General features: G+C 36.7%; 2 protein-coding genes across 2 annotated transcripts; both read left to right on the top strand.

Annotated features, from left to right (window-relative positions):
• Positions 1 to 1,665: 1,665 nt before the first annotated feature.
• Positions 1,666 to 3,925, top strand: CBG21990 (the record flags this gene model as incomplete). Its single annotated transcript, XM_045237058.1, has 9 exons — positions 1,666 to 1,781; positions 1,826 to 1,894; positions 1,942 to 2,088; positions 2,129 to 2,234; positions 2,289 to 2,401; positions 2,880 to 2,994; positions 3,053 to 3,265; positions 3,319 to 3,456; positions 3,503 to 3,925. 9 exons carry the CDS (start codon positions 1,666 to 1,668, stop codon positions 3,923 to 3,925), a joined length of 1,440 nt encoding a protein of 479 aa, XP_045097446.1.
• Positions 3,926 to 5,927: 2,002 nt separating this feature from the next.
• Positions 5,928 to 6,847, top strand: CBG21989 (the record flags this gene model as incomplete). Its single annotated transcript, XM_002649010.2, has 5 exons — positions 5,928 to 5,999; positions 6,043 to 6,430; positions 6,476 to 6,576; positions 6,625 to 6,738; positions 6,785 to 6,847. The coding sequence occupies 5 exons, from the start codon at positions 5,928 to 5,930 to the stop codon at positions 6,845 to 6,847; spliced, it is 738 nt and encodes a 245-aa protein (XP_002649056.2).
• Positions 6,848 to 11,921: the final 5,074 nt, after the last annotated feature.

Below are 11,921 nucleotides of genomic sequence, written 5' to 3'. Positions count from 1 at the left end.
TTCATAACGCTCCGAGAATAATGTATCTCTAGCAGGGCCATTTTTGAGAAAGAATAAAGCAACCAAGACAATCACAGAAATAGGGAAAATAAGGATTCTCCGATTTGGTCTTATCCTAAACCTTAAACGTTTGAATGAGGTTAAGTCTAGAATGAACCAGTTAAAAAATATCAAATTCAAACGTCTTCGTAGTTTCATCTCGAGAAATAAGACTGACTTTGTGACAGACTACGAAACGAGAACACTGACTATCTTGAAGCAGATAAAGAACACCGGAAACTAATAATTTTGCCTGACCAAGTTGTCTCATGAGTCTCGGTTTTGGAATATTGAATTGTGGTGGAAGCTAGATTGAATGTGTATAGTTGGATCATTAGAAACAACTGTCTGAGAAATACAGTACCGATCTATATGATACAGAAAATATGTTTTCAGTTGGTTTTGACCATTTCCACGCTCGGCTCTCAAATTCCTGATCACTTTTTGGAGGGTGTTAAACAGATCTAAATTGAAAACTTTGCATTCATATAATTTTTTGAAAGTTCCTTGTTTTACAACCATTCTCCGATTTTTGAAAGGCATCTGCTTTTTTCCACGTTTACAGTACAAAAACAGGCAAAAAAGAGGTTTCTTCCGAAAAATGGCAAATAACCGGAAAATTAGGAATTTCAAAAAATTCTGTGAATGTAAACTTTCAATCTAGGTTTGTTTTGAACCCTCGAAAGTTTTCAAAGTGATCGAAAACTGGACAACCAGAGCTCCAGACTCCTGATAATGGTTAAAATTGTGTAAATCTGACCAGATTCCCATCTGGGACAATATTTACCGTAAAACTTGTATTAAAAGGGCCCCTACATTTTAACTTGAGCCATTTTTTTTCGTGGTTCCTGTCAAAAGTACAAAAAACCTGTCTACAGATAAATTGCTCATCATATTATCACAAATATTTTATCAGTTGACATATTTTTGATATCTTGCTTAAAAATTGGGATAAAGGAATGGACAGTGTGAGGGCCCTTGTATTACAGGTTTTACGGTAATGAAAATAGTCTGTACTTAACTGTTTTGTTTAAAAATTTCAGTGATTCTATTATGTTGGTATGCAAAAAAGAGTTGTGGAAGACAAAATCAGATGGCCACGACCGAGCTACCGAAATTAGTAAATCTGTTCGTATTCTTAGGTATGTTTCTCGATGTTCGTTCACTTTTCCGGCATCCTTTTAGGTTTAGAAAAATATTATTTTCCGACTTGTTTGGAGGTTTCAATCAAATTGAGAAAAAAGACAATTGAAAAAAAAGGAAATTTAAGGTTACGGTTTTGGGAATCATTGACCACGCCCACAAGTTTTCCTCTCCTACAGCTACGATTTTTTGAACAAACATAATCAACAAAGTATATAACTTGATTTTTGTGACCCTAATTTTTCAAGTCGTCTTGTTTTAGATTTTATCTAAATTTGGGTAATTCAAAATAAAAAATGGTCATTTTCTTCCAATCTCCGTATTCCTTTATTTCATTTTTTCCAATAACATTGGTTCACCAAAAAAGCAGTTTCGAACTTACCAGTCTGCGGAGAGATTACAATCTGATTCAACCTTATCGTCATCTGATGGACTAGTTTTTTTATTTCGGTTTTCGCCTATTTTTTGCTTTCCGAATTGGTCATGTCTAAAAAAATAAAAGTAACAAAACTCCACGTATTATGCTTAATACTTTTTATTCTTTCTGTTATTGCTATTCGGTACGCCAAAGATATCCGGTATGCTATAGGCGACCAAAAGTTAGTTGGTTTTATTGCTCAAGTTTTAAAAATATAATTTCCAGACCAGAAAAACAAAAACGTCCACTGAAAGCATTTATACTATCGGCGTATTTTTATACGACATCGGAAAGGTTCCTTGGAGAAAAACGATAATAATAATAAAACTTTTTGATTTCAGTCTTGGCAACAATTCTTTAGCATTGGTAATGAGTATGAACATTGGTAGGAACAAAAATGAGCAACTGAATGGTGTAGATCAGACAAAACTAACTGTCATGGCTCGCAACTTTTCTGCTGGAGTCGTACTGAGCGCAAATTATGAAAGGTAAGACTGAAGACTTCCTAAAACAATTATCTTGTCACAGAATAACACTACATGATAATTGTCAAATGATTACCGTCTTTGCAACACTCCAATTACTGCCAAACCCCACTCAAATCGCACTTATGACAAATGAGACACAAGCGGATGTACATAAAATAGTTTTCGTGAAAACAATTGATGCTGAAATCATTACATTTCAGATTCCGTATAAAATACCGTCATATGCAAAGCGTGATGTTGTGTTTTGTATCTCGCCGATATATGTAAGCGAATTATGGCAAAGTTTTTTGACAGCAGCTCATATTTATAAACAGTGAGTTTTTTTTTGAAAGTTACAATTTTCGACAATGAAACCTTTTTCAACTTTGGCCCAATTTATCTGGGTGGTACTATTTGAAAATCTGTATCTTGTCTATGGACAAAGTTGCAAACAGAAAAAGGCCAAAAAACAGCCCGGATCCGACCCGGCACGAGTATAAAATTTTTCAAGTAGTACCATTTTGTGGTACTACTCAAGTTCTATCGTATCTATTTAACAAGAAGAAATGATCCTAGGAAAGGTATGCTTGTTCCAAAGTAACAAACCTCGAGACATTAAAAATGACGGTACTCTTCTCTTTTATCTGCGGACTTCTTCTATTACAGATTTTAGCGTTTTTTTACAGTTTTGGCGCTCATCTACACTTATACTTCATTAGCGGAGTTACTTCATTTTTCAAACTCATTCACGAATATGAGAAACTGGTGAAATCAAAAATTCCATTACTTGATACCTATACAACTTTCTTCAGAACTTTGTTACCATGCAACCTTGGGATCGATCTTACTTTCCTGCTATACCATTTGACATTGCTGATGCTTATCAAGAAACGGAATTTCAGAGTTTGGCAGCCGCCCAAACCGATTGTATTTTGCAATATAAAGTCTGAAAAACTGTCAGCCAAGTCTGGAAGTTTTTTTTTAGGAATCCGCGAAGTTTGTCGCACTATTTGAATTAAACGATATATTAGTACCAAAAGTCGCGCCAACCTATGTAGAAGAGTTTGAATCTATTATTGGAAAGTCTGAAGGTGTAGCATATCTGTCATACCAGCGACGTAATTTCGACGCCAATGTTTATAACTCAACTGGTTTTTCCATTCAATCAATGTTGGATAGTTTAGCGGATAAAAATACGGTATGCGTTCAATATGTCAAGAAATCCTGAAATCGAAATAATATAAAATTTAGAAACAAATTGGGAAAGTCGTGGTTGTACCTAAGAACCTGAACTATACCTGGATGGACCGCCCATTGCATACACCTGATGGATTTGTGTCAATTGATGTTACTCAAAATGAAATAACGTACATCGAAAACATTACCTGGGTACGTTGGCAATAATTTCAATGTGAACTCATACAGAATTTTCCAGATATACGATGAGCCCGCTGTGAATACCGACTCACGGGCCGGTGGATTATTTTCAAACAACTCGAAAAATTATAAGAAGTTGTACGGAGCTGCGTTTGTCGACATTGAAAATGAACTTCAATTCATTCTCAGCAAAGAGCCTATTGCTGAAATCGTACCAACTCTTCCGAACTTTTACTATTTTTACTATTTGGTTAACAAGTGCTTCGAAGAAAAATACTACAAATTTTTGAAGTCAGAATCTTCAAATTGGGTCAAAAATACTTGTCCAGGACCACAAATATGTGGATTTTATCAACATCCGAAGGTAGATTGTGTTCATGTGAATGCACAACATGTTTATATGAAAGAAGCCGAGCCGATAACCTATTACTATGCAACTTCTCATCATTATTCAGCAGATATTGGTTGCTATGCTCACTAATTGTTCATTTGCTGGAATCCCGTTTTTCACTTTACATATTCAATACTTGTTTCGATAAAAACTTTATAACTTTTTTGTTCAATGTACATATCAGTTCTTAAATCATTATTTAACCACCGATCGTTTAACCTTGTATTGTATTGTATTGTATTGTATTTATTACGTAAAAAATACGTGGAAGAATAAAAAGAAAAAAGGATGAAAGCGAGAATAAATAGACCAAAAGGTACATGGTGACATAACATATTTCTTAACCTAGACATGAATAATAGTGGATAATAACAAATCTTTTTCCGAACTTCTGACAGCAGCAGGCTTTTAGATCCGTTTTGTAGAGCTCATCATTTTACTAAGAACCCTATGTGTGAAGAATTTTTGTTTAAGTTTAGACTTTGGAGTTTTCCATTGGTAGGTGTTGCGGCTGCGCGTTTTTGTCTTCGACGTCAAAATAGTCGCCGGATGTTTTCGTAAAATAGCATGACGAATTTCTGCTTTCAAAATAAAAACCAAAAGTGTATTAACACCAGGTGTCCAAGAGAACAAAAAAGGAAGCAAATCAGTAGCCAGGCCATGTGATAAGCCAAAAATCGTCCGAATCATGTTGTCAAATCGCACGGGATATGAAGTTCAGCAGGTACAAGGTCCGAAATTCATCTGAGTTTGACTTTGTTGTTTTTAGATTTTCAACATCGCCGTTCTTGCTTTGATTGTGATCCACTAATCCGGTGAATTGTGGTTGTTCTGCATGTATTTGCAATGGATCTTCACTCGATTGGTTGTTGACCCTCTGTTTTGCCTCTCTCATATTTCTACAATTGAAAAGTAACCCCAGTTTTACAAGTTGTATTAGCGAGTAATTACCCGGGATTTTACACAATGAAGCAACATATAGGAATATCAAAAAAATTCATTGAACACCGAATCATTTTTCAGTTTGTTTTGGATCACATGGTGGAAAGATTAAGAGACGACGGAAGCCCTTTAATATCAAGCGCGTCTCCTTTTGAAAGACTCAACCAAGTGTTAGGAAGAGGAGCAGATGCGAATTCTACAAGGGGTGATTTGAATATGTCTCGAAGGTTCATGGGATTGCAACGAGCGGTTGCATACTGTAGTGCCACTATTAAAAAACATGATTGTCCTGTGTCTTACCCAAAAACTATGAAAGCAGTGAAAGAAGAAACATACGTCACGTCACCTAAAATCGATGATGAACCGTTGACAAGAGGAGAGAGAGATTACTTGGCTTCAATGAATTTCAGTATTCCTAGTTTCAGGTGTGTAAACCAACGTTGGTTTTTATTTTTATGGTGGATGTTCAGATGTTCCGCATGCCACAGCTCCAAGATTTACTCTACCAGACGTTCATGCTCCGCCAGTATTCAGAAAAACTGTTTCATTTATTACGCCGAGAACCAAAAAAATGTGAGGTTTGCATCGATCGAGCGATTTTTCCATCACGGAGGTCTGGATATGGTTTTAATCAAAACTTTCCAAACCGTTTCCGCGTTCTCATCTCTTTCTCGGTGGTGCTCTACAAATGGTTCCTTTTTTCTATTATAGAAGTCGCAGAGGCTTCTAATATTTTCTTCCAACAAGTTATTGGTTCTGATTTTCATGTCATTCAGCTAGAACAAGTTTTAGGTATGTGTACTGTAATTGAAGTCAATTCTAAATCATTCGTATCTCGTAGCTGAGATTGTTTCTGTTTACGAAATCATTTTTATTTCAATAAATCCTTTGAATATCTTCACTATTGTGTCTCATTGAGTGTAAATATGCGGCACACCGTGGCATCGCCGCGTCTACACCTTTCATGCAGCATCTGCACAGCATCAATACAGCAACCAGAAGTGCGCTACACTGAACTTCGTGTTTTTACGAAATTTATCATATTTTTTCAATTAATTTTCTCCTATTCCGTCCTTTCTATCGCTCTCCTGTTTTTCGTCACTTTTAAAAATATTTTTAGGAGTCGAGAAAATTACTGTATTTTTCAGATATGATCACTCGTGGAAAATCGTCTGGGAAAACGGTTGTCGATGAGCAAAAGAAGGGAAAGAGCAATGCTTCCGTGAGTTTCTGCCAGCATTTCATCATATTCTCTCCAATTTTAGGTTATTGGTTCTAAAGCAAAGTTGATCAAGAAGAAATATGAAGATGAATTCGTGGATATCGAAAATAGAACCTCAGGTTCCGAATATTCCCCTCCACGAAAGCTTCACCGCCCATCACAAGAAACTGATAGCTTATCTCAATTCCAAACAACATGTTCAACTCGTCACATCTACCGTCACTCCAACACATTGAAAGAAGAAAAGACATTCACTTCGCTGACTAAGATGAATTTCGACGGTTCGTCGCACTGGCATAAAAGACACTTTTCCGAAGAAACACTGCCAAAAAGTTCATCTCGTCCTAGAACATTGAATGTTTCTCGTGATCATAACTTCAGTCTCACGTCACATTTGGATGACGACGAAATTGAAGAAATGACATGTTCAGGTGAGTCTGTCGGTTTTCAAACTTTTTGATAATGAACGCTTTCAGAAAGACTTCTGAATGCTTTGAAAGATGGCAATCTCCTTACAATCGGTAGGATCATTCGAAACAGAATATCATCTGGAACACTTTCTGAAGTCTGTTTGATGGTAATTTTATAACAGCTATTTTTAAGTGTCATATAGAAATTCTTGTAGGAAATTTCAAAACAAACGGAACCACCCAAAGTTCCATTAATGATGAACTTGCTCGCGAATGAGAATGCTGACCTTGAAGATATGAAATCTTATAATGCGGTGTCCATCTTTTTGGTTTGTTCTGCTTTTGCGTACCACTAATCGATGAACTTATTTTCAGCAAAATTTTCCATCTTGTCATGAAAAACCATTGAAGCGTCTTCAAAATCTGTCAACTCATTGACGTACTCTCTCAAAGATGGAAGTTCTTTAGGCGGTATTCAACATAAAAGTTTGGATGCTTTCCATATTATTAAAAAATCTGGATTCTTCGTGTCATTTGACTTGAATATTTTTATTAGAGCTATGTGCTCATCGGAGAAGGAGCCATCAATCAGGAGCCATCAATCTCCATGCTAGTCCAGATTTTTCGGAAGGTAACTCCTCTTTTTCATCATTGACGCTGAACTCCCACTTTCAGCTAACATGTCCAACATTTGAAATTTGGAAGGTGACATATCATCCTCGCAGCAACAAGAACATGGGCGGAAAATTCGTAGAACTCCCAGAAGAGATCTTTGCAGAGATCCAAGGTTGTTTCGAAATAATCAAATTATTAATCTATACCTATTTTCAGATTTCTGCTAACATGGAATGACTCCCAAGTGTTGCCCTCGAAAAAAATCGAGACCTACAGTACTGGCCAAAAAGGTATTCGCAAATAGTTTTTCGAGCATAACTTTTCTGAAACTTCCCGGATCAATCTGATATTTTAAGACAAAGTTTAAAACGGTAAAAGAAACTGATTCAACAACAAGATAGTCAAAATTTCAAAAAATTGAAAAAAAATCGAAAAATTCATGAAAATTGCAAAAAACCGGTAAATGGAACTTTGACTTCTGAGATCTAGGATAGACCGGTAAACGAAAAATAACAATAGAAAATGAATAAAATAGCTTTAGTACTTCGTTGGGAAGCCTTTGGCGTCGATTACCGTTTGACATCTTCTTGGCATCGAGTCGAGAAGGGTGTCGATGACAGACATCGGGATGGCCTGCCAGACATCTTGGAGTTGGTCGAACTTCTGGTTGGCATTCGAGGCACGGACCCCTCTAAGCTGTCTCTCGACATGCTCCCAGAGGTGTTCGATCGGATTCAAGTCCGGAGATTGACTTGGCCAGTCCAGAAGATCCACGTGGCGGCGTCGGAACCACTCCTTGATGTGCTTCGAGGTGTGCTTCGGGTCGTTATCCTGTTGGAAAACGAACGCCCGGCCCACAGTAGACCGTGCCCAGGGTCTCATTGTGTTCTCCAAGATGTCTTCATACACAAAGCGATCCATGATGCCCGTAATTCTTCTCAGCGGGCCGATTGAAGTCCCAGAGAAGCAGCCCCAGACCATCACCGATCCACCTCCATGCTTGACGGTTTGGAGCTGGTAGCTGGGATCGAACCGACATCCAACCGGACGGCGAATCCACTTGATACCGTCAGTACCGAACAGATTGAACTTGGATTCGTCGCTGAACACGTGATTAGCCCAATCCTGACGTCCCCAGTGGAGATGAGCTCTGGCCCATGCTACGCGGGCGATTCTGTTCTTCTTGCTGATCGATGGTTTCTTAGCTGGCCGTCGTCCATGGAGTCCAGCATCTTGAAGACGTCTTCTGACGGTTCTCAGGGATGGTGTGACTTCATTTGGAGTCTTCACGACCATCTGAATGTCCGTAGAACTCCTCTGGGGATCCTCTCTTGAAGCTCGGACGATGTTCCGATCCATGTTCTTCGACGTGATACGCGGTCTTCCAGGCGATTTTCGCTCCATCAAGGCTCCCTAAACATTTTTTTCCATAACTATGCTATTTTTGAATATTACCTCATCCCGAAACTGCTTCAAGATCTTCTCGATGGCACGTTTAGTAACATTGAACTGCTGCGCCAAGAGGTCCTTGGAACATCCACTTCTGAAGCCGATGACGATGGCTTTACGGATGTCCTGAGAGATGTTTTTTTTCCGAGGGGTCTGGCCATGTCTGTAAACAGTTTTAAATACATAGGAGCCAAAACCAACATTCTTAGAAACCATAATATCCAAAAATATAAAAATATGAAAAAAGTGTAAAAACGAAAAAATTGAAAAAATTGAAAAAAACAAAAAATTTCTGAAAATGATGCAATTTCCTTGTACGCAATTTGTCGTCACCGTGTACGACATGCACAGTAAAATTTTCAGATCGATCCCTTAAGTTTCAGCAAAGTTACTCTCAAAAAACCGTTTGCGAATACCTTTTTGGCCAGTACTGTATATGGTTGGATAGAGCGTAAAAAGTTATTTTAAAATCCAAACGGAATAGTTGGTAAAAATTTTTTTTTGGGAGTTATGGTCCAAAAAGTACCAAAAAATGCCTAAATTTTCAAAAAATCATAACTTCGTCAGTTTAGGTCCGTTTTTTGAAATTAAAAAAACAGTAAATAGACAATTATTTGAACATTTGAGAATAAAATTTTTCAATTTTTTCCTATTGATTGGATTATTGATTTTTTGAAAAAATCAAAAAATTTTTCAATATCTCCAAAATCCTAGGTTAACTTTTTTTTTAATTATCACCATTGAATTTGCCACACTTGATTTACTATAGGAACATATCAATACCCCGGGGGAACTCATGCTCACACAAGTTATGCCCAAAAAAACAACATGCTCATTAGAAAACGTAGAGCAACAAAAAAGAAAAGAATGAAATGCAGAACTATGAAATGATAAACGGGAAATGATTTAGAACTAAGCATTTAGTGAAGAACGGTAGGTTGCATTATCAAGTACGGGCCCGATTGTCTGTCCGTGGCGTGTTGGGAAACTGTTCGACACTGAAAAAAAGAAATAGGAAACACCGCCTAGATAAACATGTCTTACTACTGGAGAAGTTGATCTGTGGCGTAATCGTCAGGATCCTGATTATTGTCGTGGAGACTCTCCCGGAATCGCTTGAGTTGCTCCCATTTTAGGCGCTTGACACAATTCTTTCTTCCCTAAAAAATTATAAAAATTATCATTTTTATCGAAAACAATCAACTCACCTGACAACTTAGCAATTCGCCCTTTTTGTCATCGTAGTGGTAGCTTCTGACTGTTCTACTGTAATAGTAAAAATTGGTTAATGCACGGATCTTCTGAAACTCACAGTCCTTGCCAAACTCCGTTCAAAATGAATTTCGTAGTGGATTGTCTCATTGACCGTCGTCTTCTTAGTTCTTTGATTGGATCATCTCCCAATCTTTACATGAATCAAAAAAATATATCTGGTACGGAGTTGAAACAAGGAGAGTAGGTTGACATGGAAGTACGTAACCGGCTGAGCCACACGGGAATTGTAACGGGGTTTCTAAGAAGACCTTGTTGACTTACTCGTGAGACGTGTCGATTGGATCATAAAGGAGGTCATCGGGGAGGTAACAATCGAACACGTCTTACATGGAATGACTCCCAAGTGTTACCCTCGAAAAAAATCGAGACCTATATGGTTGGATAGAGCGTAAAAAGTTATTTTAAAATCCAAACGGAATAGTTGGTAAAAATTTTTTTTTGGGAGTTATGGTCCAAAAAGTGCCAAAAAATGCCTAAATTTTCAAAAAATCATAACTTCGTCAGTTTATGTACGTTTTTTGAAATTAAAAAACAGTAGATAGACAATTATTTGAACATTTGAGAACAAAATGTTTCAATTTTTTCCTATTGATTGGATTATTGATTTTTTGAAAAAATCAAAAAAATTTTCAATATCTCCAAAATCCTAGGTTAACTTTTTTTTCATTATGACCATTAAATTCAGCACATTTGATTTACTATAGAACCATATCAATACCCCGGGGGAACTCATGCTCACACAAGTTATGCCGAAAAATATCGATTTTTGGCACTTGGCTTCTTTGAATTCGTTGTCCTCGGCGGCCGGTATGATGAGGGGCATACTTGTTTTTGTAATTTTTACTTGCGTATCGTTTGCCTAGAGTGTTTGAAATAAAATCCTGCGGCATACAAAGTCAATTTTTCAAATGCCGTACCATTTCTTAAAATCATCATCTTTAAAATCATCATCCAGAAAAACGTAATCTTATCAACGGCTTGAACAGAATTTTTAATTAGGCCCTAAAAATAAAAATATTCACTGATTATGAGACACCTTTTGTTTTTGATCATAACTTGAGAACGAAAAAAAAATATCGAAAAACTGTTAACGCCATTCGATTTAAAATGAAACAATAACATAGAAAAAGTGGAATCAACTTGGTCCCTGTGGTGAAATTAAGTTAAATGAACGATTTCCGAAAGATATCCTTCCAGCTTCGGACAGCCGAAATTGATCTTTTTCCATTTCACCTATTTTCACGATACGAAACAAACCAATAACATTTATCTAATAGTATTTTCTGATTTTAAATCGAATGGCGTTAACAGTTCTTTGATATTTTTTTTCGTTCTCAAGTTATGATCAAAAATAAAAGGTGTCCCATCATCAGTGAATATTTTTATTTTCAGGGCCTAATTAAAAATTCTGTTCAAGCCGTTGATAAGATTACGTTTTTCTGGATGATGATTTTAAAGATGATGATTTTAAGAAATGGTACGGCATTTGAAAAATTGACTTTGTATGCCGCAGGATTTTATTTCAAACACTCTAGGCAAACGATACGCAAGTAAAAATTACAAAAACAAGTATGCCCCTCATCATACCGGCCGCCGAGGACAACGAATTCAAAGAAGCCAAGTGCCAAAAATCGATATTTTTCGGCATAACTTGTGTGAGCATGAGTTCCCCCGGGGTATTGATATGGTTCTATAGTAAATCAAATGTGCTGAATTTAATGGTCATAATGAAAAAAAAGTTAACCTAGGATTTTGGAGATATTGAAAATTTTTTTGATTTTTTCAAAAAATCAATAATCCAATCAATAGGAAAAAATTGAAACATTTTGTTCTCAAATGTTCAAATAATTGTCTATCTACTGTTTTTTAATTTCAAAAAACGTACATAAACTGACGAAGTTATGATTTTTTGAAAATTTAGGCATTTTTTGGCACTTTTTGGACCATAACTCCCAAAAAAAAATTTTTACCAACTATTCCGTTTGGATTTTAAAATAACTTTTTACGCTCTATCCAACCATATAGGTCTCGATTTTTTTTCGAGGGTAACACTTGGGAGTCATTCCATGTAAGACGTGTTCGATTGTTACCTCCCCGATGACCTCCTTCATGATCCAATCGACACGTCTCACGAGTAAGTCAACAAGGTCTTCTTAGAAACCCCGTTACAATT

The sequence above is a fragment of the Caenorhabditis briggsae genome (assembly GCF_000004555.2).
Source record: "Caenorhabditis briggsae complete genome, chrV, whole genome shotgun sequence".
Classification (NCBI taxonomy): domain Eukaryota; kingdom Metazoa; phylum Nematoda; class Chromadorea; order Rhabditida; family Rhabditidae; genus Caenorhabditis; species Caenorhabditis briggsae.
Note: the sequence above shows the minus strand (reverse complement) of the source record. Positions and strands in the feature narration are given on the sequence as shown.